The sequence below is a fragment of the Puma concolor genome, chromosome D2 (assembly GCF_028749965.1).
Source record: "Puma concolor isolate L17-30 chromosome D2, mPumCon1.1.hap2, whole genome shotgun sequence".
Taxonomy (NCBI): domain Eukaryota; kingdom Metazoa; phylum Chordata; class Mammalia; order Carnivora; family Felidae; genus Puma; species Puma concolor.
In genome coordinates, this window is record NC_141677.1 from 56,272,132 (window position 1) to 56,297,605 (window position 25,474).

A 25,474-nucleotide genomic window follows, 5' to 3' on the forward strand; every position below is an offset into this window, starting at 1 on the left:
TGATACTAAGATTAAAACCCTACAGATTAAGAAAATATGTTTATAACACATATAACAAAAATTAATATCTAGATATAATATTTAAGTAACTCTTATAAATTAATACTTTAAAGAACGAAGTGATATGAAATATTTATATATTTTTAAGTAAAAGTTACTGACCAACAGAATTAAATTCAAGATTTCTTGCAGAAAATTGGAAGAACAAATAAGTTACTTTCAGATAAAAGAATGTTCATTGTAATATAGCTGAAAGTTATAAAGTATCTACTTCATTATTTTTGGGTAGAGTTTGGTGATATCCATAATGTAAAACAATTTCCATGTGCATTAAGGATGTATCCCACAAATGCAGATATAACAGATGCAGATTTATTCTAAATTATATAGATGACACAGCCTGACAGTCTTATACCAACTGTTGGATGTAAAATTAAAGTTATCATTAACTTTTTTTCAATATATGAAATTTATTGTCAAATTGGTTTCCATACAACACCCAGGGCTCATCCCAAAAGGTGCCCTCCTCAATACCCATCACCCACCCTCCTCTCCCTCCCACCCCCCATCAACCCTCAGCTTGTTCTCAGTTTTTAAGAGTCTCTTATGCTTTGGCTCTCTCTCCCACTCTAACCTCTTTTTTTTTTTTTCCTTCCCCTCCCCCATGGGTTTCTGTTAAGTTTCTCAGGATCCACATAAGAGTGAAAATATATGGTATCTGTCTTTCTCTGTATGGCTTATTTCACTTAGCATCACACTCTCCAGTTCTATCCACATTGCTACAAAGGGCCATATTTCATTCTTTCTCATTGCCACGTAGTACTCCATTGTGTATATAAACCACAATTTCTTTATCCATTCATCAGTTGATGAACATTTAGGCTCTTTCCATAATTTGGCTATTGTTGAGAGTGCTGCTATAAACATTGGGGTACAACTGCCCCTATGCATCAGTACTCCTGTATCCCTTGGGTAAATTCCTAGCAGTGCTACTGCTGGGTCATTGGGTAGGTCTATTTTTAATTTTTTGAGGAACCTCCACACTGTTTTCCAGAGTGGCTGCACCAGTTTGCATTCCCACCAACAGTGCAAGAGGGCTCCCATTTCTCCACATCCTCTCCAGCATCTGTAGTCTCCTGATTTGTTCATTTTGGCCACTCTGACTGGCATGAGGTGACATCTGAGTGTGGTTTTGATTTGTATTTGCCTGATGAGCGATGTTGAGCATCTTTTCATGTGCCTGTTGGCCATCTGGATGTCTTCTTTAGGGAAGTGTCTATTCATGTTTTCTACCCATTTCTTCACTGGGTTATTTGTTTTTTGGGTGTGGAGTTTGGTGAGCTCTTTATAGATTTTGGATACTAGCCCTTTGTCCGATACGTCAATGGCAAATATCTTTTCCCATTCCGTTGATTGCCTTTTAGTTTTGTTGGTTGTTTCCTTTGCTGTGCAGAAGCTTTTTATCTTCATAAGGTCCCAGTAGTTCATTTTTGCTTTTAATTCCCTTGTCTTTGGGGATGTGTCAAGTAAGAAATTGCTACGACTGAGGTCAGAGAGGTCTTTTCCTGCTTTCTCCTCTAGGGTTTTGATGGTTTCCTGTCTCACATTCAGGTCCTTTATCAATTTTGAGTTTATTTTTGTGAATGGTGTAATAAAGTGGTCTAGTTTCAATCTTCTGCATGTTGCTGTCCAGTTCTCCCAGCACCATTTGTTAAAGAAACTATCTTTTTTCCATTGGATGTTCTTTCCTGCTTTGTCAAAGATTAGTTGGCCATACGTTTGTGGGTCTAGTTCTGGGGTTTCTATTCTATTCCATTGGTCTATGTGTCTGTTTTTGTGCCAATACCATGCTGTGTTGATGATGACAGCTTTGTAGTAGAGGCTAAAGTCTGGGATTGTGATGCCTCCTGCTTTGGTCGTCTTCTTCAAAATTACTTTGGCTATTCGGGGCCTTTTGTGGTTCCATATGAATTTTAAGATTGCTTGTTCTAGTTTTGAGAAGAATGCTGGTTTAATTTTGATTGGGATTGCATTGAATGTGTAGATAGCTTTGGGTAGTACTGACATTCTGACAATATTTATTCTTCCAATCCATGAGCACGGAATGTTTTTCCATTTCTTTATATCTTCTTCAATTTCCTTCATAAGCTTTCTATAGTTTTCAGCATACAGATCTTTTACATCTTTGTTTAAATTTATCCCTAGGTATTTTATGCTTCTTGGTGCAATTGTGAATGGGATCAGTTTCTTTATTTGTCTTTCTGTTGCTTCATTATTAGTGTATAAGAATGCAACTGATTTCTGTACATTGATTTTGTATCCTGCAACTTTGCTAAATTCATGTATCAGTTCTAGCAGACTTTTGGTGGAGTCTATCGGATTTTCCATGTATAATATCATGTCATCTGCAAAAAGTGAAAGCAAGCTTGACTTCATCTTTGCCAATTTTGATGCCTTTGATTTCCTTTTGTTGTCTGATTGCTGATGCTAGAACTTCCAACACTATGTTAAACAACAGCGGTGAGAGTGGACATCCCTGTCGTGTTCCTGATCTCAGGGGGAAAGCTCTCAGTTTTTCCCCATTGAGGGTGATGTTAGGTGTGGGCTTTTCATAAATGGCTTTTATGATGTTTAAGTATGTTCCTTCTATCCCGACTTTCTCGAGGGTTTTTGTTAAGAAAGGTTGCTGAATTTTGTCAAATGCCTTTTCTGCATCGATTGACAGGATCATATGGTTCTTATCTTTTCTTTTATTAATGTGATGTATCACATTGATTGATTTGCGAATGTTGAACCAGCCCTGCATCCCAGGAATGAATCCCACTTGATCATGGTGAATAATTCTTTTTATATGCTGTATCTATTTATATGCTGTATCGATTTGCTAGTATCTTATTGAGAATTTTTGCATCCATATTCATCAGGGATATTGGTCTGTAGTTCTCTTTTTTTAATGGGTCTCTGTCTGGTTTAGGAATCAAAGTAATACTGGCTTCATAGAATGAGTCTGGAAGTTTTCCTTCCCTTTCTATTTTTTGGAATAGCTTGAGAAGGATAGGTATTATCTCTGCTTTAAACGTCTGGTAGAACCTGGGAAGCCATCTGGTCCAGGACTCTTGCTTGTTGGGAGATTTTTGATGACTGATTCAATTTCTTCGCTGGTTATGGGTCTGTTCAAGCTTTCTATTTCCTCCTGATTGAGTTTTGGAAGTATGTGGGTGTTTAGGAATTTGTTCATTTCTTCCAGGTTGTCCAGTTTGTTGGCATATAATTTTTCATAGTATTCCCTGATAATTGCTTGTATTTCTGAGGGATTGGTTGTAATAATTCCATTTTCATTCATGATTTTATCTATTTGGGTCATCTTCCTTTTCTTTTTGAGAAGCCTGGCTAGAGGTTTATCAATTTTGTTTATTTTTTCAAAAAACCAACTCTTGGTTTCATTGATCTGCTCTACAGGTTTTTAAGATTCTATATTGTTTATTTCTGCTCTGATCTTTATTATTTCTCTTCTTCTGCTGGGTTTAGGCTGTCTTCACTGTTCTGCTTCTATTTCCCTTAGGTGTGCTGTTAGATTTTGTGTTTAGGATTTTTCTTGTTTCTTGAGATAGGCCTGGATTGCAATGTATTTTCCTCTCAGGACTGTCTTCGCTGCATCCCAAAGCATTTGGATTGTTGTATTTTCATTTTCATTTGTTTCCATATATTTTTTAATTTCTTCTCTAATTGCCTGGTTGACCCACTCATTCTTTAGTAGGGTGTTCTTTAACCTCCATGCTTTTGGAGGTTTTCCAGACTTTTTCCTGTGGTTGATTTCAAGCTTCATAGCATTGTGTTCTGAAAGTATGCATGGTATGATTTCAATTCTTGTAAACTTATGAAGGGCTGTTTTGTGACCCAGTATTTGATCTGTCTTGGAGAATGTTCCATGTGCACTCGAGAAGAAAGTATATTCTGTTGCTTTGGGATGCAGAGTTCTAAATATATCTGTCAAGTCCATCTGATCCAATGTCTCATTCAGGGCCCTTGTTTCTTTATTGACCGTGTGTCTAGATGATCTATCCATTTCTGTAAGTGGGGTGTTAAAGTCACCTGCAATTACCACATTCTTATCAATAAGGTTGCTTATGTTTGTAATTGTTTTATATATTTGGGGGCTCCGGTATTCGGCGCATAGACATTTATAATTGTTAGCTCTTCCTGATGGATAGACCCTGTGATTATTATATAATGTCCTTCTTCATCTCTTGTTACAGCCTTTAATTTAAAGTCTAGTTTGTCTGATACAAGTATGGCTACTCCAGCTTTCTTTTGACTTCCAGTGGCATGATAAATAGTTCTCCATCCCCTCACTCTCAATCTGAAGGTGTCCTCAGGTCTAAAATGAGTCTCTTGTAGACAGCAAATAGATGGGTCTTGTTTTTTTATCCATTCTGATACCCTATGTCTTTTGGTTGGCGCATTTAGTCCATTTACATTCAGTGTTATTATAGAAAAATACGGGTTTAGAGTCATTGTGATGTCCGTAGGTTTCATGCTTGTAGCAATGTCTCTGGTACTTTGTCTCACAGGATCCCCCTTAGGATCTCTTGTAAGGCTGGTTTAGTGGTGACGAATTCCTTCTGTTTTTGTTTGTTTGGGAAGACCTTTATCTCTCCTTCTATTCTAAATGACAGGATTCTCGGCTGCATATTTTTTCTGTTCATCACATTGAAGATCTCCTGCCATTCCTTTCTGGCCTGCCAAGTTTCAGTGGAGAGATCGGTCACGAGTCTTATAGGTCTCCCTTTATATGTTAGAGCACGTTCATCCCTAGCTGCTTTCAGAATTTTCTCTTTATCCTTGTATTTTGCCAGTTTCACTGTGATATGTCGTGCAGAAGATCAATTCAAGTTACATCTGAAGGGAGTTCTCTGTACCTCTTGGATTTAATGCCTTTTTCCTTCCCCAGATCAGGAAGTTCTCAGCTATTATTGCTTCAAGTACACCTTCAGCACCTTTCCCTCTCTCTTCCTCCTCTGGAATACCAATTATGCGTAGATGATTTCTCTTTAGTGCATCACTTAGTTCTCTAATTTTCCCCTCATACTCCTGGATTTTTTTTATCTCTCTTTTTCTCAGCTTCTTCTTTTTCCATAATTTTATCTTCTAGTTCACCTATTCTCTCCTCTGCCTGTTCAATCCGAGCCATGGTTGTCTCCATTTTATTTTGCAGATCATTAATAGCATTTTTTAGCTCCTCCTGGCTGTTCCTTAGTCCCTTGATCTCTGTAGCAATAGATTCTCTGCTGTCCTTTATACTGTTTTCAAGCCCAACGATTAATTTTATGACTATTACTCTAAATTCACTTTCTGTTATATTGTTTAAATCGTTTTTGATCAGTTCATTAGCTGTCGTTATTTCCGGGATGTTTTTTTGAGGGGAATTCTTCCGTTTCGTCATTTTGGATAGTCCCTGGAGTGGTGTGGGACTGCGGGGCCACTTCCCCTGTGCTGTCTTGAATAACTTGCGTTGGTGGGTGCAGTCAGACCTGATGTCTGCCCCCAGCCCACCCCTGGGGCCACAGTCAGACTGGTGTGTGCCTTCTCTTCCCCTCTCCTAGGGGCGGGATTCACTGTGGGGTGGCGTGGCCCGTCTGGGCTACTTGCACACTGCCAGGCTTGTGGTGCTGGGGATCTGGCGTATTAGCTGGGGTGGATCCGCAAGGTGCACGGGGGCAGGAGGGGCAGGCTCAGCTGGCTTTTCCTTCGGAGATCCGCTTCAGGAGGGGCCCCTCTTCTGTGGGCCTCTTGTCTACGCTTGCCTCTGGAGAATCCGTTCTGCTAGTCTTCTGGCGATTTTCTGGGTTATTTAGGCAGGTGTGGGTGGAATCTAAGTGATCCGCAGGACACGTTGACCTCAGCGTCCTCCTACACCGCCATCTTCCTATCATTAACTTTTTAAAGCTAGAAGTTAAGGGGCACCTGGCTGGCTTAGTCAGTGGAACATGCAACTCTTGATCTTGGGGTTGTGAGTTCGAGCCCCACATTGGGTGTAGGGTTTACTTTAAAATTTTTTTAGGGGCGCCTGGGTGGCGCAGTCGGTTAAGCGTCCGACTTCAGCCAGGTCACGATCTCGCGGTCCGTGAGTTCGAGCCCCGCGTCAGGCTCTGGGCTGATGGCTCAGAGCCTGGAGCCTGTTTCCGATTCTGTGTCTCCCTCTCTCTCTGCTCCTCCCCCGTTCATGCTCTGTCTCTCTCTGTCCCAAAAATAAATAAACGTTGAAAAAAAAAAAAAAATTTAAAAAAAATTTTTTTAAAAAATAAGGTTATAAATTAAAAATTAAAGTTATTGATACTATACTATTTCCTATATGTTTTATTTTCAGTGATTGCCAGGTAAATATATGCATAAAGAACATTTCTCAATCATCTTCACATTTTTTCATAATTTCTCAATCGTAATTTTTTCCTCAACATTACTCTATTTTAAAAGATGAATGGACTTTATCCTAGAAGCAAACAAAAGAATCAAAAGCTCTTCTTAGCTAATGCTCAGTGATTTCCAGTGTCTCCTATCCATGAACCAAAGTGAACATTTAATATTTTATTGTAGTGTATCATAGCTGAACTCTGTGACATTGAAGAGGTGAAACTAACTTAATTCTCTGTTTAGGAATATGAAACTCAGATAGAGAAGGATATCCCCATTTCAGATGTCAATTCTATTACTGCACAACGGATTAATTCTGCCAATTTTCTGAAAAAGGTAACAATGGCAAAATAGTATCATTCATATGTTTGCATTCACTTTTGTGAAATCCTCCTAATCTCCTTTTCCATTCATTGCTTGCAAAAATTAGGAGTGAAAAATAGTGGCACCATTACCATTGTAAATACTTAATCTTCAAATAGAAACTGTTATTTCTTTAAATTAAATTTATTTTTTTGTAGATGAAAAAGTTGATAATGAGAAGAATTGTCAAAGTTAGCAAAGTTAACTTATCGGATGTTGTGGCTGATTATGAAGAAATTGTATCTGCAAGGTAAATAGTAAAAATTATTATTTAAATATGAAATATAAAACTGTAAGATAATGCCTTCAAATTTCTCTATGTTCTCTGTTCTAATATTAAGTTACATGCAAAGGATGCATTTACAAAGCTTAAAGTGAAATATAGTGACTTAAAATATATTATTAATTTTTTTAATGTTTATTTATTTTTGAGAGAGAGACAGAGTGTGAGCCGGGGGAGGAGCAGAGAGAGGGGGGGACACAGAATCCAAAACAGGCTCCAGGCTCTGAGCTATCAGCACAGAGCCTGATGTGGAGCTCTAACCCACGGATCACGAGATCATGACCTGAGCCAAAGTTGGATGCTTAACCAGCTGAGCCACCCAGGCGCCCCATTTTGTTATTTTTTTTAATTAGGTTTGTTTTTTTTTTTTTTTTTTTGGTTATTTAAAATTGCACTTTGGACATATCTATATGATATGTATTTTCAATTGCATAGCATTTTAATTTTTTTTAATGTTTATTTTTTGAGAGAAAGCACAAGCCGGGGAGGGGCAGAGAGAGACACACACACACACAATCTGAAGGGGGCTCTAGGCTCTGAGGTGTCAGCACAGAGCCCGTTGTGGGGCTTGAACCCAACAGCCATGAGACCATGACCTGAGCCGTAATTGGACGCTTTAGCTGACTGAGCCACCCAGGTGCCCCGGTAGTATTTCAGTTTTTAACCCTCTCCTTATTGATCGTTTTTAGGCGAGAAAGAAAAAGAAAAGAAATACCTTTGTCCCAAATTAGTTTTGTCCTAAGATTTTCCTGTCCTGGAACTGCTACTAGAAAAGTCACTGCTGGCAGCACCACACATTAAGCCTACAATCTCCCCCTTTCAAAACTGAATCCTCAACCATACATGGGTGCTGTGATCCACAGACAGCAGTTGGGGGAGCCTTTGGCTGAACTCAATTCTTATATCATTCTGTCTCTGAAACTTAGCGGTGGGACCGGGACTATGCATGCCATGTTTCTGGGAACCCTCCCTGGGGCCACATGCAGATTCCTAATGTTACTAATAAGGCTTTAAATTGGTTTGGATGCAGAAATCTATTGTATTTTATTTTCATTTTGGGGGGGGGGAATGCGTGTGGCCATAAAGCTATAATTACATGGATTTGTGTTGGCAGCCTGTGTAACTAACTCCTGTCTCAAAGCCATGCAGAAAAGTTGAGTGTCTAACCACTTTCAAGAGAGCAATTCCTGAAAAATGAATAATATTCTGAAAGAACATCATGTTTTGTGGAATTACCTCTCCTTGTCTTTTCTTGGACCATGTACCCAAAGGGCATGGAGCAATCACATTTTCTCATAACATGACAGTGAGCATAGCATCTCTTCTATGCTCCAAAAAAGCTTCTTTCCTTTGGTTTAAGACAACTCTGTATCCGCTCCACAATGGAGAACATATAGGTTCAGAATAATGGCCTTATTTACAATAGTTAACTTTAAAAATTGATGTCTTTTAAAATAATCTTGTATATATGCGGATGATCACTTTTTTACTCTTTAGCCAGTTGACATATGCAGTTTGTAAGCTTGTTGAACGACAAAGAAAGTTAAAGCCTCAGAGGAAAGAAAGGAGAAAGGTGGCCGCACAGACTATCTGTGATGGAGATATTAAGATTCTTGTTAGAATACTGCGGGCTTATAATATTCCTACCAGAAACACAACAGTTAATAGGTAAGACAGTGTGCACCAGTTTTTACAGTTGCAAAAGCTCTGTCTTAAATATAATTTCCAAACTGTCCTATGTGTAAAACTCTGCACTTTATTAATGCTCCATATACAGAAATGGAATGAAAGCTGAAGTCTTCATTTGGATAGTCATACTGTCATTGCCATGTCTTAAGAGTTTTCAGAAGTTTGAGATGCACAAAGTAACTTCAGCATGTGTATTTTGGGGTGACATATCAAATAAATACCTTTGTCCCTATTCCCTGTTGTGGAAACTTGTGATGCTGCTCTTGCCAAGTGCACTGTTCTCTGCCCCTCTTAGTTTTGAAAGTAGGCTCTGTCTGGGACTTGTCATTTTGGTTGACCTCTGCAAAAATCAGATCTTACCCAACTCTTCTGCAGGCACTCTCTGTGTTTTATTTATGTTTCTTGAGCCAAGGATATGTGGGGCCAGAATAGACATTGCCATTTAGTGGCCAAATTAAGGCATCGTGAATATTAAATGCTCATGTATATTTAGTGTATCCTGAATATTGAGTGTCTTATATATTTAGTCTCATGTATGAATCGTATATTATGGATATTTAGAACCCAGGTATTTCAGGAATATTAAGTATCCCTTCCTATGTTTAACACCTATGTGCTCTTTTTGTCTTATGTTAACCACATCCCATGATTTCTACTTGTGAAAAAATATTTTGCTTACTAGGTACTAATCTATAGATTATCTATAAAACCTAATTTATAAAACCTCTCAAAAGCTTTTCCTATGTTTTATAAACTACATCCTTATTTATCTAATAGAACTGATGTTCTCAAAACAAATGCACATTTCAAAGGCTAACTTTCATGAAATAAGGACATCATAAAATCACCACCATTTTCTGTAATCATCAATTTGTAAAAGACAGAATATTGTAATACCTAAAACAGGAAGGATATAATCTCCATGTATCGCTTACCTTATTTTTCTCCTTTGCAAAGTCCAGTGAAAACTTATCACAAACTGGATCCAATACATAGTTCCGCACTTAGGAGCTAGTCTTCCAGAATAGTGATTATCAAATGTTTAGCTCTAACCACCTATGATAAGAAGATACAAAGCAAATTTTCAGATCCAGGGTAACTGAATTCTTTATCTCCATGAACATAGGCAAAACGCTACTGATTCCCACCAACACTAATGTTAAAATTACTTAAAGTGTTTACCTCTAGGGGCACCTGGGTGGCGCAGTCGGTTAAGCGTCCGACTTCAGCCAGGTCACGATCTCGCGCTCCGTGAGTTCGAGCCCCGCGTCAGGCTCTGGGCTGATGGCTCGGAGCCTGGAGCCTGTTTCCGATTCTGTGTCTCCCTCTCTCTCTGCCCCTCCCCCGTTCATGCTCTGTCTCTCTCTGTCCCAAAAATAAATAAAAACGTTGAAAAAAAAAATTAAAAAAAAAAAAGTGTTTACCTCTAACTCGTTTTTCCTGAAGAGCCTTGGATCTGCCCACTTATTTGGTATCATCCGTATCTCACCTCACACATAAGGAAACAGTCAAATCAATATCTTCAGATGAGATCTTAAATGAGGTAAGTATTTAATAACACTTCTATAAAGTTCAATTTTGATTATGTATGCCCTGAATTGTGACTGGCTGCTATCTGGCCTCTCCATCTCTAGCGTCTTGAGCTTCCAGTTGACTTTCTATAACACAATGAACGTGCTCTTTATAAAATGTAATCCTAACCAATTCATTCCATGCTCCCCTGCTCTCAGGGCCTACAGAATAAGGTACAAGCTCCTTTAGAATACCTGCAAAAATCTGTGATGATCTGGCCCTTACCTACAAATCAGCCACATCACTCTCCACCCCACGACAGTATCATATCATATCATATCATATCATATCATATCATATCATACTTCTACTTCTAGAAGGTCTCTTGCCCTTTCCTTTACCTGGAATGGCCTCCACACAGCTCCATGTTATTGACCACATGAAACTTCCTTCTTAACATTTCAGAGCTCAAACATGTTTTCTCTGTGAAGCTCTCCTTTTCCTTACCCCAGAAAATTAATCATTGGCCTTCCTGAGTAACTATTCTACCTTGAATATATTTCTTTTATTTTTCACATTTCATTGCAATTTTATTTGTTTACCTGTTTAACTTCCCCTGACAGGCTATACAATCCTTGAAGGTAAGTTCCATTTATGTTTTGATCCTAGAAAAGTACCTGATATTGAATAGGACCAATAAATATTTATTAAATGAATGAACCACTACTGGCTGTTTGAAAACCTGGAAAAAGTAAGCCATCCAGTTGTCAGTCAGTAACCAAGTAATGTCCTAGCCTTCTCCCTCTTACCAGCTTTATAAAATATTTCAAAAATCTAGTCAGTGTTTATTATGTGTTTCAGGGTACTATATACCCTTTTGTGGAAGTTTCCTTTCAACACACTGTATACCGAACCAGTACTGCAAGTGGATCTCATCCATGCTGGAACGAAGAAATTAAAGTAGATTTTATGTAGGTTGGAATCTATTTCTCTTCAGCTTCTAAAAACGAGCAATAACAAAATTGTTTTCTTACGCCATTTATCGAAAATAATGATTGAGATATGATTTATTTTTTAAGCTTTTAAATTATGAAATATTTCTTAGATAGGCATGAATATATATGCAAATGTAAGTTCTGAGGAAAAATGATAGTATGAATACCCATGTATTGGCCATCCAGCTTAAATAGAATATGACCATTACCTTTGAAGGCCAGGACCTCATCGTATTCCCTCTCCTTCCCCCTGGAGGTAACAACCACTAATCTGTGTTAACATTCCCTCTCTTTATGATTTTATATCATTAATATTTATCCCTAACTATGTATTATTTACTTGTGGATGTTTATATAAATTGAATCGTCTTTTGCAATCTTGTTTATTTGCTCTCAGTTATTTTGAGAGATTCATCTGTGTTCATACTCCTAACTTTCCTCTCTCCTCCTTCCTCCCTTCTATTTTCTTTCTTTCTTTCTTTGCTACCTCTTCTCCCCTCTCCTCTTTTCTTTCCTTCCTTCTTTTATTTTCATTTCTAGATAGTATCCTACTGGACTAAAATGCCATAATTTTTTCTACTTTTTCCTGGTGATACACATTTTTCTTGTTTTAGGCTTTTTCTATTGCGAGTAATGTTGCTCTGAACATTCTTGTACTTGTCTTCTGGAGCACACATGCAAGAGTTTCTTTTTAAGACAGTAGTGCTCAAACGTTTTTGTGCCTTAGAATCACCTGTATGGCTTCTTAAACCATTGCTGGGCCCCACCTTCATAGCTTCTAATTCAGTAGGTCTGGGGTAGGTCTTGATGATTCCACTTCCAACAAGTTCCCAGGTGTTACTGATGCTACTTAGTGAGGAGATACTTTGAGAAACTCTGCTCTAGGATATATGTCCAGGAGTAGAATTGCTAGGTTATAGTTGAATTCAGCTTCAGCTTTACTAGATAATACCAAACTGTTTTCTAGTGACTGTACCAATATACACTCCCAATAGCAATATACAAAAGTTCTATTGTGTGTCGTATCTTCAATAATATTTTGTACTTTTAAAATTATGTTTTCCAATATGATAGATCTAAAATGATATTATCATTGTGGTTTAAATTACATTCCCTGGGGGCGCCTGGGTGGCACAGTCGGTTAAGCGTCCGACTTCAGCCAGGTCACGATCTCGCGGTCCGTGAGTTCGAGCCCCGCGTCAGGCTCTGGGCTGATGGCTCAGAGCCTGGAGCCTGTTTCCGATTCTGTGTCTCCCTCTCTCTCTGCCCCTCCCCCGTTCATGTTCTGTCTCTCTGTCCCAAAAATAAATAAAAAACGTTGAAAAAAAAAATTTTTTTTTTTAAAATTACATTCCCTGTTTTCTAATGAGATTGAGTTTTTTCCCCATTAAAAAAAAATCAATAGACTACTTTTTAGAGCAGTTTTAGGCTCACAGTAAACTTGAGTAGAAAGTGCAGAGAGTTCTCATATACACCCTTCCCACAATACACACACATACAGCTTCCCTCAGCATCAGTGTGGTATGTTTGTTACAATCCATGAACCAATGTTGACACATTATCAACCATTACTTGAGAGTTCACTCTCATGCTGTGCATTTTATGGGTTTTGGCAAATGTATAAGGACATGAACCCACCACTATAATATCATACAGCATTGTGTTACTGCCCTAAAAATATTCTCTGTTTCATCTATTCATCCCTTCATCCTTCCCCTGGGACCTCTAGCAACCACTGACATTTTTACTGCCTCCATAGCTTTTTCCCTTTTCCAGAATGTCATTGCATTAACCTATGGGTAGGCCTTATCCAATCAGCTGAAGGCTTAACAGGAAAAAGACTTACCTCCCCCTAGGGAGACTCAAACTGCAACTCTTCCCTGGGCCTCCAGCCTGCTGGTCTACCCTGCAGATTTTGGACTTGCATACCCCCCAATCACGTGAGTCAGCACTACAGAAGGTAATTTGCTTTACTCAAGGTCTACTAATTTTTTTTTAATGTAGAAATAACACTTCACATGAATCCTACCCCGTTAACCTTTAAAGTGTGCAGTATATTACTGTTGGCTGTAGGTACAATGTTGCACAGCAGATCTTTAGAACTTACTCGTCTTGCTTAACTGAAACTTAATGCCTATTGATTAGTAACTCCCCATTTGCCTCTCCCAGGCCCTGGCAACTAACATTCCACTCTTTGATTTTTTGAAGTTGACTGTTTTAGATGTCTCATATAAGTGGAATTATTCAGTACTTGTCTTTTGGTGACTGGTTTATTGGTTTCTTTTAGTTAGCATAAGGTCCTCAAGGTTCATCCATGTTGTCGCATATTGCAGAATTTCCTTATTTTTTAAGGGTGAGTAGTATTTATTTCATTGTGTGTGTTGCACATTAGCTTTATCCATTCATCTGTCAACAGACATTTAGGATATTTTCATATCTTGACTATTGTCTGCGCTACAATAAACATAAGAGTGCTAACATCTCTTTGAGATCCTGATTCAGTTCTTTTGGATAGATGCCCAGAAATGGGATTGCTAGATCAGATGGCAAATCTGTTTTTAATTTTTTTGAAGAACCTCCATACTGTTTTCCATAGCAGCTGCATTGTTTTGCATTCCTACTGGCAGCGTGCAAGGATTCCAGCTTTCCACATCTTTACTAACACTTGTCATCTTTCCGTTTTGTTAAAAACAAAGCCAAAAAATTTGTCCAGGTGTGAGGTGGTATCTCATTGCTGTTTTGATTTGCATTTCCCTGATTATTAGTGAGCATTTTATTATTGGTTAACAATTATTGAGCTTTTTTTTTTTTTAAAGATTTTATTTTATTTTATTTTTTAAGTAATCTCTACACCCAGCTTGGGGCTTGAATTTATAACCCCGAGGCAAAGAGTGCATGCTCTAGTGACCGAGCCAGCCAGGCGCCTTGAGCACTTTTTCATATACTTGTTGGTCATTGTAGATCTTCTTTGGAAAATGTCTACTCAATTTTCAGCATATTTTAAAATTGGATTATTGGGGCGCCTGGGTGGCGCAGTCGGTTAAGCGTCCGGCTTCAGCCAGGTCACGATCTCGCGGTCCGTGGGTTCGAGCCCCGCGTCAGGCTCTGGGCTGATGGCTCAGAGCCTGGAGCCTGTTTCCGATTCTGTGTCTCCCTCTCTCTCTGCCCCTCCCCCGTTCATGCTCTGTCTCTCTCTGTCCCAAAAATAAATAAAAACGTTGAAAAAAAAATTTTAAAAAAATAAATAAATAAAATTGGATTATTAATTTATTATTGAGTTGTATGAGTCCCTCATATGTTTTGGAGATTAACCCTTTATAATACATAAGGTTTATAAATATTTTCTCTCATGCCATACATTGCCTTTTCACTTCGATGATTGTTTCCTTTGCTGTGATGAAGATTTACATTTTGATATGTTTCCACTTGATTATTTTTGTTTTTATTGCCCGTGCTTTGGCATCATATCTATGAAATAAATCATTGCCACAACATATGCCATGAAGCTTTTCTCTTGTGTTTTCTTCTAGGAGCTTTACAGTTTTAAGTCTTTAATTTTAAGTCTTTAATCCATTTTGAATTGATTTTTGTGTGTGGTGTAAAACAAGGGTCCAATTGGACTATTTTTGCATGTTGATAGTTTTATTGATACCATTTGTTGAAGAGACTATTCTTTCCACGTTGTGTATTCTTGACATCCTTGTCAAAGATCGGTTGACCCAATATAGATGCGGGGATTTATATCTGGGCTCTCCATTCTGTACCATTGGTCTGTATGTCTGTCTCAATGCCAGTACCATAATATTTTGATTACTGTAGTTTGTAACGTATTTTGAAATCAGGATGTTGGATGCCTTCAGGTTTGTTCGGCTTTCTCAAGATTTATGTTTGATGCTAAATCTATGTAAATAGGCTTTTGTTATTGGAAATAAGGTACATTGATCAAGACAAATTTGAAACATAGAACTTAAAATTGTTCTCTAAACTCAATAAGCAATTTTCAGTTGTCACTTCCTATGTATCTTTAGCTCTCACTGGGGTGAAAGTAATATAGAGAACTGGCAACTACATCCATTATCAAACTCCTTTCTCTTGTCCTGGTGCCCTTTCCCCCTTCTCCTGCCAATCTTGTTCATCTCCCTCAAGTTCTACAGATCATGTGGTTCCTGACTATTGGCATGGTTCTTTGACGGTGTCACTGTATTAAATAAAAGGATTTAGGAGAACACAAAATTGTAAGATAAATAATCTTACAAGTGAACTGAAGAGAAGAAGGCTGTAGAGCATTTGCAGTTACAGCAGCGAGATAAGCCAGGAACACATTTAGAGAACAACCAAGTAGATCAGAGGATTCAGCTAAGGCACAACCATTCAGTTACCCACTTTTCAAAGTTCCATGACATACCAGAGCTCTGTTCCCTTCTCCACAGGACATTTTAGTGAATAAAGACCACATGCAAATGGGATAGATAGTAATAATAAATACATAGTAGATAGTTATTAGCCTTGTGAGCTAAAAGAGCCAAAAGAGCAGTTTAACTGTATGTGGGAACTAGCAGAAGACAGCAGAATTTAAGATATTTGGACAATCTTAATGCACCATACTTTGGATAATTTGTTTGCAATGGATTGCTGTAGTAAAAGTCTTCCTGCTTGACATTGAAACACTTTTAATGCAAATTACCTCAAGAGAGGTACAGGATAAATTACAAAGCACATACTGGCTTAAAGGAAGATAACAGTCATCTGCAAAACACATAGCTTTTTCTTAGCCTACACTTTGTAAAAGAAAAGAACACAGGTAATTACATGGTTCTTTATTAATAATGCTCTTATAAAACAAGTTAAGCAATTTATATGTTTTTTTTTTATTTACAGCTCACCAGGACATGATTATAGCTTCTCAAGCTTATCTAAAATAAAAGATAATATATATATCAACATTTTTGATGAAATGATTATTGAAAAACAGGTAATTTAGAATAATTATAACAATCAATGGTGAACTAATTTTAAGGTCAGACTGAATAAACCCTAGTAACATCTTTGTAAATTTGCTTTTAGATGCAATGTCTTTTTCCAACATTTTCTAAAAAGAACTTGGGGCAACTTGAAATAAAATCAGACATGTGACAAGTCAGTTAAAAAATATCAGAGATCATAAACCACATATGAGAGGCTAAGAGAAAAATTACCAGGTGTACTCACAACTGCAAAGAAAAGATCTTTCCCCTCCCCCCGCCGTTCCCAAAACCAGCCAGGGCGTGCCCGGTTGTAGTCTGACCTAAAGGCGGGAACCAATCAAGTTCTGCTGAATGGTTTGAAATAAAGGCGGGAACCAAACAAGTTCTGCTGAGCGTTCAAATTTAAATGTCAACCAATAACAGCTCTGTAACCTCAAAAAATCCCTAACTTGTTTGTGCCTGTCTATAAAAGAAGCTGTAAGATCCTTGCTTGGGGCCTCTTAGCGTCACCGGCAACGAGTGCGCGGAGGACCGGGTTCGAACCTGCAATAAACGACCCTTGCCGCTTGGCTTTGACTCTGGACTCTGGTGGTTTGTTTTCGGGGGGTCTCTCGAATCAGGGCATATCACATAGAGGAGGTGGAGGGGGTAAATATACCAAGATTTCGGGAGAAGTAGGTTTCTGCAATTTAACATTACATTTAAATGTGAGCTTTCGGGGAGCCAAGAAAATTGAAACGAAATGAAAATGCATTCTGTATTTCTCACTGCCTGATCAAAGAAAACATACCACTTCGGCAAGAGACACCAAAATTATTCACAGGACTAAAACCCAGTTCTAGTCAATCAGATTTTTTAAATTACTGAATGTCTTCATCATAGATACGCAAAAGCTCCTAACAATGCTTAGTGTAATCTCTCAAATAAATATTAGCTTCCTTCCTACTAAACTTGGCACCAGAAGTATAAAGATGCATATCCATTATACCTCCTCTCTTGGGACTCTGATTAAACGCTTTATTATAAATGCTCATCAAATTCTATGGCCGTGCTGTTGAAGGAGCAATTAATTCTATCTAGGGACTGGGGCTCAGAGGGAGAGAAGTTGAACTAGACCTTCAAGTATGGTTTAGGAATGAGTCTTCTATAAGAACTAAGAAACATAATGTCAATGTGTTCCAATTCAGTTTTCCAGGAGATGGGACACACATTCTTATTAAAATAGTTTCTATCAATTCTTCATAAATGCCTCATAAAAGGTAAAATATTGAACAGTAATTTGGTGATGGCTGTTCTCCAAGGAGTTAAACTGAGTAGTTTTCTGATTAAACTGATAATGAAAGAAAAAAAAAGGAGAGCTTGGGTGGCTCAGTCAGTTAAGTGTCTGACTCTTGATTTCAGCTCAGGTCTTGATCTCATGGTTGGGAGATCAAGCCCCGAGTAGGGTTTCATGTTGGGTGTGAAGCATGCTTAAGATTCTCTCTTTCACTCTCCTTCTGCCCCTCCCCCACACATGTGCTCACATGCTCATTCTCTCTCTCTCCCTCAAAAAAATAAAAATAAAAATAAAAAAATAAACTGATAATGGGTAGAACTTGGGAAACCCAAAAAATGCCTAACAGACTTTCTCTCTCAGAAGTGAATTATCTGGTTTGACTGGAATTGAATAATATTTGATTCATAGTTAAATTCTTGTAAGTGCTTTGTGTTGTTATTGAATGAAATCCATATGCTTTAAGTATCAGGACATATGTGACAACATGAGCCTGCTATTTAGGAAAGGAAAGGGCCTGGCCTATGTTCTTGCCTTCCTCTCATGCACTGGGTTACAAGGTAACTACAGGCCAAAACATTCCTTTTTCTCATAAAAGACCCCACCTAGGCTGAGCCCCAGGATGACTACCCCACTGAAAGAAGGTGTTGGTGTATCATCAACCACTGTTCTTTAGAAAACAGTTTCTTCCCATGCTTCAGTTTTCCTCTTGTCCTTGTGTATTTTTTCTTCCTGATATCAACTATTTCTTACTTCCTGTGGGTTCCCCCTTCATTAGTTAACTTGTTAGCAGGAAGCTGAGGACTTGGAAGTCTCATAGAAATGTGGCCTATTTTTAGCACTGGGGATGAAAGAGCTGGGCTCTTTCTAAGACGAATTTGGAACCAATCTCTCTCTCATAGGAATGGAAATATTTTAAGACCATGAATTTATCTCTAGAGTATCTTAGACCACGTCTTTCATATTAGGTTATTTTTATTTTTTGTTATTTTCTATGTAGTATTATTTTCTCTTGACCTACTAGTTATTTAATAATATGTTTTTATGTATTTTCAAATGACTAATGTAACTTTTGATTTCAAATTCTAGTTTTATTGTATTGTAGTCAAAGTGCTTTTGTAATTTTTAATAATCAGAACTATGATTTTTGAAAAACATAACTCTTTAGAACTTTTTATTTTTGAGGTTTAATTTTAATTACATGCTTTTCCTAGAGTTTACAAGCCACTTCAGGTAAGTTTGAATTATTCAGAGGCAAGAGACTCAACCTAGGATTTCTTAATTAAATTTGTATTGACAAGCTTATTCTGGCACACATTTTGCTTTCTATCCAAGGGGAAATAAATAGTGGAGACAAAAGGCTAAGAAAGTAAAAAATGTCAGTGCTTCAGATCATGAAACCAAATATTGCTAGTATCACCCTAGAAGCCTCTTTTGTGCTCTATCCAAATTCCTTCCCACAAGTAACTATCTTAGCTTCTAACAGTATAGATTAGGTATCGCTTATTTTTGAATCTTGTATGATTGAAATCATACATTATGCATCCATCTGTGAGTGATTTATTTCTCTCTACACTGTGTTTGTGGAAGTCATCTGTAATGATGCTCATTGATTCTCATTGCTGTATGGTATATTGTTGTAGGAATGTACCTTAACTTTTTTATGCATTCTACTATTGATAGATAATTTGTTTCTCTCTAGTTGTTGGCTCTTATATTTAACACTGATATAAATATAATTGTATATGTCTTGGGGACATCTGCATTTCTGTTGGATATATAGTTAAGAGTAAAATTGCTATCTCTCGGACTGTGCATATGCCCAGCTCTAGTTGTTTAATGCCAAGCCATTTTCAGAATGGTTGTGTCAATTCACACTTCCCACCACCAGTTTATGAGAGTTCTGGTTGATCGTATCCTTGTCATTACCTAGCATTGTCTGATTTTTTCATTTCAAACACACTGATGAAAGCAGCCATATCACCTTACGGTTTTAAGTCTCATTTTCATGATAACTCATGAAATTGAGCACTTTTTTCTATGTTTATTGGCCATTTTGATATCCTCTTTTGTGAAAATCTTGATTTAATGTACTGCAATGCAGTGGTGGTACTTTTTTGGTCCTCTTTAAGAAATATTGCCCACTTTAGATCATGAAGATATTATCCTGTTTTTGCTTCTAAAAGTTTAATCGTTTTGCCTTTCACATTTAGATTTAAAATCCAACCAGAATTGATTTTTATGTGTCTGTGTGGTAGAGGTTCAGGGTTATTTTTTTCCCCATAAGTATATTCAGTTGACCCAGCACCATTTATGGAAAAGATCATCCCTTCCCCCACTGCATTACAAAGTCACCCTTTGTTATGAATCTGGTGACTGTATAAATGTGGGTTTATTTCTGGACTCTGTTCTGTTCTATTAGTCTAATATGTATCCTTGCATTGATACCACACTGTCTTAATTACTAAAGCTTTGTCATAAATTTCGATATCCATAAATCTAAGTTTTTCAGCTTTGTTTTTCTTCCTCAAGATTGCTTTGGCTATTCTTAGCCCTTTGTATTTCCATATAAATATTAGAATCAGTTTATTGCTTTCCAAAAACAAGACAAAACCTGCTAGTATTTTTATTAGGATGGATTGAATACATAGATCAATTTAATTAGAATTGACACCTTTATAATACTGATCTTTCCAATCCCACATACATGGTATATGTCCCCTCTCCCCCTTTAATTTTCTTTGTATTTGTCAGTATTCTCCAGAGAAACAGAATCAATAGGATAGATAGATAGATACATAGATAGATAGATATAGATATACATGATATATAGATATAGATATATCATATATATGAGATAGATATAGATATAGGAGATTTATTTTTGGCTCATGGGATTATGGAAGCTGAGATATGCCACAATATGCCATCTGCAAGCTGGAGAGCCAGAAAAGCAAGTGCTATAATTCAGTTTGAGTGCAAAGGCCTGAGGACTGAGAGACTGCTGGTGTAAGTTCCAGAGTCTGAAGCCCTGGAGAACCGGGAGTTCCAATGTCTGAGAGCAGGAGAAGATGGATGTCCCAATTCAAAAAGAAAGAGAGAATTTGACCTTCCTCCACCTTTTTGTTCTATTCAGGTCCTCAGAGGTTTGGATGATTTCTTCCCACATTGGTGAGGGCTGATTTTTACTCAGTCTATTGATTCAAGTGCAAATCTCTTCAGTAACACCCTCACAGACACACCCAGAGAAAGTGTTTTATATATGTGGGCATCCTTAGTTCAGTCAAGTTCGCATGTAAAATTAACTATCACAATTTCCTTTTCCCAATTTGCACCATGATGGGGCTTAAGCATGCCTAGAATCAATCATAATATTCTAAACAGACCAAAATGATTAATTTCTCTTTGCACACAGATGGATGGTCTCTTTTTTACTTTAAGAGGATGGCCTGTTTACTTCTTTAATGATAAGTTCCTAGAAGTGTACCGTAGGCTCTATCCAAGGCCAAAGTGAGGATAGAAAAAAAGGGAAATCAAACCAATCTTACCAGTCTTGCAAATCTAAAATTCCCATGATAAAGCTGATCAGGACCTTGGGAAAAATAAACAATCTCTCAATTAGCATAAGAAATATAACATTCCAAGCAGTCAGAGTTGGTCTATCAGTGCAATCACTTCTCAATATAGAAACCTTTCTTAGAAACTGAATGGGGCTAATAAACTTAAACAAAAGAAAGAAAAAAGGAAAGGGAGGAAGGAAGGAAAGAAGGAAGAGAGAGGGAGGGAGGGAGGAAGAAAAAAACTGAACTGGGCTCAGAAGACTACTAAGTAAATCAGAGAAAACTGAATTGCATGGTCTTAAGGGCTTAAGTTGAGGTAGCCTTGGGGGTTACCTTTTCCTGATTGGTACCATGCACTTAAATTAACTTAGTCATGTCAGCAAAACCTGCTTGTTTTTGGTCATGTTCTATCAACCATCAAACTTCTACTCTAAGTCCGCTTTTCTCCCTGATCTACAATCTATGATGCTATTCTCCTCTGAATGTGTCCTCATCATTTCAACATATTTTCACTACAATTTACCATCTTAAAATGTTGTTAGTGGTGGTGATGTCTTGGGGGTTGAGTTAAAGTAATTTTTATTCTTTTCTCTATATTCTTTAGTGTATTTTCAAAGTTTGCTGCACTGAGCAAATCTACTACAATAATGTAAATAGCTGTACATAGAGGCCATAAACTCCACAGTGGGTCATTATTTTGCTTTAAATAGTCAAGTGTCTTTTAAAGAAATTAAAAAGAAAGAAAAATATTCTTTCTGTTTACTCTGGTTTCTTTTTAAGAAGAAAAAATGATTTTTTATACTTATGTGAAAGTTTGTGAAATTATTCACCATGTGATTAAAGTAAGTAACAAAAATTATCTCTATTAACAGGATCCCTATTGCAAGAGCTGCAGTAGTTATTCACATATAAGAAAGAATTGGCTCGGGTCCATTGTCTTCCCTTTCTCTGCTCTTCTGCAACAATCTGAGGTAATAGAAAATGAGTATTTGCTAACTATTCTAAGTTTTTACCTTGGCTAGTAGAAACTTACTGTTATCTTTGAATTAGATTCTGTGATTACCAGGTTGGTAGGTCAAAGCAACCCTGTTTTTGAGTGCCCCTGGGGTGTTGGAGTTCTTAAATATTCTAGCTGTCTCTAGAAAAGGAGACACCCACAAATTTATTTCTTATATGTTTAGAGTGTTTGATGATAAAGAATAATACATCTAGGGGTGCCTGGGTGGCTCAGTCAGTTAAGCGTCTGACTCTTGATTTCCACTCAGGTCATGATTCATGGATCATGGGATCAAGTCCCACGTCGGGCTCTGGGCTGACAGCATGGAGCCTGCTTGGGATTCCCTCCCTCTCTCTCTGCCCCTCCCCTGCTCATATGCACACATGTGCTTTCTCTCTCAAAATAAATAAATAAACAAACAAAAAAATAACACAGCTAGCCTTAGGTCTTGAAACAACATTAACACTTGCATATAATAGTTTTTTTAGGATCAGATTCACAAATGTTCTTTGATTAATGATAAATGATTCATGGTGTTGCTTTGTGACTATGGGTTCTAGGAGTTTCAGCTCCTCAGCATTGCTTATTGATAATGGTGAGACTGATGATTAGCACCTGTCTCTGTGATATCCCCACAGGGCTCTCCTGTTGAGTTGTGTAGCACAAATAATGCCTACATGACCAGAAAAATAGAAAAAACCCAGCCTAGACTCTCTTTGGGGCTTTGTTAGTTAGTTATAGAGCTATGCCATCCATAGAAGTTTCAGAAATGAATTTTGTACCTCAAAGAGCTCGCCGTCTATAGAAGAAAACTAATGCTATAGTGCTTTGATAGGGGCACAAGACAGATACTGTGAGAACATACAGTAGGGAGTACCTTACTCTTACTGGTTTGGAGAAGTGGGGGTATTCACAGGGGCCGGGGTGAACAAGAGGGGTATGAGAAGGAGAAGGAAAGGTCAGAAAAGTATTTACCAAAGAGATAACTTTTGAATCAAGTCCTTAAAGATGGTTGTCAAACAAAAGAGGGCATTTGACTCAGAAGGAACTATGTGTGTATTATTAGAATTGCATTCAGCCATTTGCCACAGAAAACCTAACAATGAGTGATATAAGGGGTCTATTTATCTCACCTAAAAAGAAATCTAGATGACAGTGCAGCAGCTCAAGAATATCACGTTACATATCATGTGGCTGTCATCCTCATAATTGCAAATTACTCAGTGCTCCTCCAGCCTCGTATTCATGTTGCAGATGAGAGCAGGGTGAAGCAAGAAGGGGCAGTGCGCTTTCTCAGGAAACCCTGGCAGCCTTCTTACATTTATGTGACTTGGCCACTATGTGCCTGTCATATTGCCACCTGGAACTGTTGGTGAGAAAGGAGAAGAGAATAGACATTAGGGAAGAGAGTAGAAATGCCTGCATAATATGTTATCACAAGGGATGTCATGAGGGAGCATGTTGCAAGTATCCGGACAGCAAAGAAAGAGCAATAGAGATTTAACTTGTTGGGGTACAGGGCTTCCTACATCTGTAAATCTCCGAGTATCTCTCAGTCTCAGGCTGGACTCCAGGATAGAGAGGTAGTTAAGAATGTGGGCTTCAAAAGTGGGCAGACCTCATTAGCTGTGTGAGTTTGCACGAATTACTCAAATTCTGTAAGCCTCAGTCTCCTTATCTGCAAAGTGGGAGATTAGAGGAGTATTTACTTCATTGAATGATATGATCTACATCAAGCACTTAGCATAGTGCCTTGCACATAGTAAGTGTTCAGTAACTATTAGCTATTACTATTAGTTATTATTATTGTAAATCAGCGCCTACCTCTGCACATGCGCACACACACACACACACACACACACACACACACACACAAGATTCCTCCTCCTGTGGACCTGTGGGTTGTCTTTCCTGCTGCTGCATTTTGTCTTCTCTTTCTAGACCCAATATAAAATGTACCCAGTGTAACATAGTCTTTTAGCATCTTCTCTGAGCCTGAATTAGATCTTCTAAGAACTTCTATCACTCTGTTAGGGCAACTTGCATCCTTTATTCATCCCTTTTCTACATCTGCCCTGTCCACATAGTGCATGTTAGACAGGGACCCAGGGTGTGGAGGGTGTGTGTGAATAGATCACCATGGAGAACCTGATCATCCTTGTGCAGGTACATACTGGTAGAACCCGCATGTGCGTACCCATGCAAGTCTGTTTCCTCCTCGGGAGAAGACTGGGACAAGCTGTACTGTATTTGACTGATGTGTATTTTTGTCATGAAGAATCTATTATATTGATATATTCTTTCAGATTAGCGGAACATTTCAAGTAAATACTCCGCCAGTTTTGCTTGGGTATACTTGGAGTAAGACTCATGCGTCTCCTAAAGAAGATTATAATGGGCAGAATTTTAAAGAATCTACCTTCTTAAATATTTTTGCTACCATTGAACCTCAAATATCATATGTCACCTGTAATCCAGAACTAGACAAGGTAGGTTTTGCACTGAATTGTTTTTATAGGTACTATTAAGGAAGTATAAACTTGTTTTAAAAGCTAGTAATAATTTCAAAGTGGATAAAAATGAACATTGGTTCTTGGTATTTTCCTGTGGGAACAATATGGAAAAATATTGAAATATTTTGAACTTGATTCTAGTTTTCAGATCAAACAGATGTTTTCAAGAGAGCACAGATTTTTAAAAAAAGTTGTCAGGCGATGTTTCCCAACCGAAGAGTCACAGCTACTGTCTTTAATGGTGAAGGGATACAGATCTTAGTGACAAGATATATCAAGGCATTAAACCCACCTCAGCAACTCCTGGATATATTTCTTCATGATTCTAATGCAACACTTGTAAGATATGTATTTTAGTAGCTTTATTGATATATAATTCACATTACATATCATTCACCCATCTAAGGTATACAGTTCAGTGGTTTTTAGTGTATTCACAAAGTTGTGCAACCATCACCATAGTAAATTTTAGAACATTTTGTTACTCTATATTTATTTTAATTTGTTTATTTTTTATATTAACTTTGAGCATAACTTTCTTACTAAAATTGTTTTGTTTTCAAAAACAGTTTCCTGAGAGAGAAACCATCTGTGTTACAGTATGTCCTCTTGAGCCCCAGATGGGAGAAAATATTTCTTCCTGATCTCCTTCATTTCTACCCCCTTGGACTAGAGAGTCACTGTTGCTACACCAGTTCATGTGACCACACTAGCTTTGTAGTGTTTCTACCAAACTTTGGAAAATGACACAGAAAAATTCCTTTGACTTCAGGCAAAATTAAGTTATGTGTCTGGGGGCGCCTGGGTGGCTCAGTCGGTTGAGCACCCAACTCTTGGTTTCAGCCCAGATCATGAGCTCACAGTTTTGTGAGTTCAAGGTCCGCCTCAGGCTCTGCACTGGCAGTGCAGAGCCT

At 37.8% G+C, this 25,474-nt stretch overlaps 1 protein-coding gene across 5 annotated transcripts in view; it reads left to right on the forward strand.

The window, feature by feature from the left end:
- Positions 1-25,474, forward strand: part of CC2D2B (coiled-coil and C2 domain containing 2B) — a 98,615-nt gene that overhangs the window by 56,720 nt on the left and 16,421 nt on the right. For 4 of the 5 annotated variants that reach the window (XM_025917801.2, XM_086680493.1, XM_086680492.1 and 1 more), the window contains 9 exons: positions 6,655-6,747; positions 6,933-7,024; positions 8,555-8,725; positions 10,193-10,289; positions 11,120-11,229; positions 16,132-16,225; positions 21,923-22,021; positions 24,354-24,536; positions 24,702-24,899. In XM_025917801.2, coding sequence (XP_025773586.2) covers positions 6,655-6,747; positions 6,933-7,024; positions 8,555-8,725; positions 10,193-10,289; positions 11,120-11,229; positions 16,132-16,225; positions 21,923-22,021; positions 24,354-24,536; positions 24,702-24,899 — 1,137 coding nt within the window. The remainder of the gene's footprint in view (positions 1-6,654; positions 6,748-6,932; positions 7,025-8,554; positions 8,726-10,192; positions 10,290-11,119; positions 11,230-16,131; positions 16,226-21,922; positions 22,022-24,353; positions 24,537-24,701; positions 24,900-25,474) is intronic. The other variant, XM_086680494.1, reaches the window with a different exon arrangement.